The sequence below is a fragment of the Actinia tenebrosa genome, unplaced genomic scaffold (genome assembly GCF_029948245.1).
Source record: "Actinia tenebrosa isolate PJP-AT-01 unplaced genomic scaffold, QUT_ActTen_1.0 PGA_scaffold0__85_contigs__length_37466705, whole genome shotgun sequence".
NCBI lineage: Eukaryota > Metazoa > Cnidaria > Anthozoa > Actiniaria > Actiniidae > Actinia > Actinia tenebrosa.
In genome coordinates this window covers 19,635,814-19,638,845 of record NW_028292569.1, presented here as the reverse complement: position 1 = coordinate 19,638,845, position 3,032 = coordinate 19,635,814, and the positions used below count along the sequence as shown (strand labels likewise).

Below are 3,032 nucleotides of genomic sequence, written 5' to 3'. Positions count from 1 at the left end.
TATGAGGTACCCAGACGTTTATTCGAGTTTTCATTTTGTTTTGAAGAAGTAAGAATCCAATGACAGATAATAAATTGATAAATATATTTCTGTTCCCTGGTAGCAGAGTCTCCCTCATTGACGATTCTTAGCAAAGAAAATTCTCTACTAAAAATCGACGAAGAGGGAAACTCTGCTAGCAGGAAACAAATTCTGAAGCAACTTAGGCATGCATGGCTTGACACTCAGATCGATCTTAGAGTTTGACGGCCTGCTAGAATTTGGATATTTTTGTGTGATTTTGTCATAAATATCATATCCAAAATGATTTTCATCCTACATTAGTAGCTCTATTCCAATCTTTCGGACTGTTCTAGCAGCTTACTTGACATTAGAGCTCGATACTTTGAAATCATTCAAAAGAGCTTTGCAGCAAAAAAACATGCAATAGCACCCTTAAATAATGAGTTTTATAAATGAACATGTTTATTTTATATTTTAACATGTAATTAGGATACATTATTAGCATAGGTAGATAGATAGGTAGGTAGATATTACTATAGGTAGATAGCATATGTAATTTTATATTATTACATATATAAATAGATAGTTTTATATTCTTTATTTGTATTTATTGTTTAAATTTTAGCATGGTACGCCTGAAAAGCAGTGTAACTGAGTCGTTAACCGTGGATAAATAAAGTTCATTCATTCATTCATTCATTCATTCATTCATTCATCCATTCATTCATTCATTCATTCATTCATTCATTCATTCATTCATTCATTCATTCATTCATTCATTCATTCATTCATTCATTAGATCAGTGAAGACTCACTGCCATGTAACTCTATCTCTTCCCAGACACCCCGGTCCACCTTCACCGCAGGGTATTGCATATGTTGGTTAGAACCCTCCACTGAATATATTTCATAAGAGTCTTCGAAGCATCGTACATGTCGATTATAAATACATTTATCTATATCTATCAGAGCTTGGATGTTGTCTGTGAATGGATACCAGAAAAAATACATGAGTAGAGAGATAAAATGTCATTGATTAAAAGCCTTTTTTTTCCCCCAGTGGCGGATCCAGAATTTTTCGAAGGAGGGTTCCGTTTCTTAAACTGTGTATAATTCTCTTTTGTTTAGTCGATGTTTGACAAAAAAATTGCCTCTAATCACCTAATTTACTACCTAGTAACGGAACTTAAAGGTAAATTAAACATTATAACACCAAATATCTATCATTTCGTGTTCAACATTATTTGTGGATACTTTTAAGCAAAATTTATATAAGACATATTCTATTACCTAAAAGATCAAACCTTCAAGGGGGGTTCCCTTATAAATTCTTAAAATTCAATAGCTTAAAAGCCTTTTATTTTCCCCTTACAAATTCTTCTTTAAATAGGCTCCTAGACGAGTTCTAGTTATTTTGTCTAGTTATCATGGTTGTAAATGAACATGATGCGTTCAACCGCGGATCCAAAATGCTTTCCATCTTCGACCAACGCCAAACTTCTAATGTGATCCAAAGTTTCTTGGACAGTAACTTGATCATTGGTCAAGCGAAAATCGACCACATGAGTGAAAAAGTCGAGCAGAAGGTTCCCAGTTTTTGATTGTTCATCGAAAACGTCGGAAATATCAAACTTGTACTTGTCAATATGATTCTCAAATTTCCAATGGTGGTTCTCAGCTATCTTCTTGATTCTTTCGGCGATGTTCTTTTCCTTGCACTTGGTGGCGTTGTCACTTTGGCCAACTTTGTTTAACTTATTAACAACCGTTTCTACAATACCATCTTCTTCGACAACACAAATGACGCAGCCATTTTGATGAAGAATCTTTCCCATACAATGAACGAGAGCTTGTTCCATGTCAATATAGTAAGGACTATGTACAAAGTGAATTATATGGAACTTCTTGTCAACATTTGTCTCCATGAATTGATCAAAAGTGATATTCAACAGCTTGAAAAGTACTTCTCCAGATCCTTCATTCTTCGGGCGTTGTTCTGGTTCTGCTCCCTCTTCTTCTTTAAGCCAAGATGTTGGTAACTGTTCGATTGCAGCTTCATAGATGTCCAGGAAATACTTATTTGGCTCAACAACCCAGTTGTCTATCTTTATTTGACAACCTTTCGATTCCTGTACCATTTTCTTGTTCAAAAGCTTTAAGATTTCAATATCTACTTCTCCAGATCCACCACCAACACTCAGTACGTTGAGCTGATAGCTGTCCTGCGGTGAGAAGTTTAGCTTCGATAAAATGTCTCCAAGACATACGTTTAGCATGTTAACGAGCTGAGGAATTTCTTCTGATATTTGTCGAAAGATTTTAAAGCTCTCTGCGTAACGTTCTTCTGTATTTATTGCAAAAGAATCCATTTTTACTGCGATATATATTTTTAGTAGCGCGATAGTTATTCCAAAACTTCGATTGGAATGAGTGAACGTACGTGTTCAAAGACTCTTTTGGCGTAAGCCAAAAATGATTGACGGCTCATAAAAGACCAAAGTCCAATCGGGAAGTTTTGAAATGGCGGTCGTCAAGTAACGTTGGAAACACCTACCTCTGACGTCGTCCCCATCTACTCTGATGGCCCCATGCAAATTTCGTACAACAGTGTTGGAAGCCGTTTATATTAACGCAAAGCATCTATGTCAAACCGATAAAAGTCATCAAATAACTCAATCATATTTGGGACTCCAAACTCCAAATTCCAATTCCGGTCCGGTCCAGATTTTAAAATTTAAAGGCATATATGTGCTCAAGACTTAACTCTCTCACAATTGCTTCATATTTTATAATTTTATAAGTTATCGATATTGTTTTAAAGAATCACCAAGAGTTTTGAACAAAATTAATGGAGATCAAACCCTGATGATTTGCTTAGCATATTTTTTTATTCCATGCTTCTTTAATCGAATGAGATCTTAAAATAAATACTGCTATGTATCTCAACAAGCCATGTTGAATGAATGTGTTTATATCATTTATTGTAAATATGGCTCAGTCTTGAAACCCTGATCTCCTTATCGCGCATC

At 35.1% G+C, this 3,032-nt stretch overlaps 1 protein-coding gene across 1 annotated transcript; it reads right to left on the bottom strand.

Moving 5' to 3' along the window:
• On the bottom strand, positions 1–2,429 carry LOC116287043 (histamine N-methyltransferase-like). Its single transcript, XM_031693655.2, has one exon. The coding sequence runs from the start codon at positions 2,370–2,372 to the stop codon at positions 1,422–1,424; it is 951 nt and encodes a 316-aa protein (XP_031549515.2). The 5' UTR covers positions 2,373–2,429; the 3' UTR covers positions 1–1,421.
• Positions 2,430–3,032: the final 603 nt, after the last annotated feature.

Coding starts and splice junctions, on each gene's coding strand:
- LOC116287043 (XM_031693655.2), bottom strand. CDS start 2,372: ATGGATTCTTTTGCAATAAATACAGAAGAACGTTACGCAGAGAGCTTT.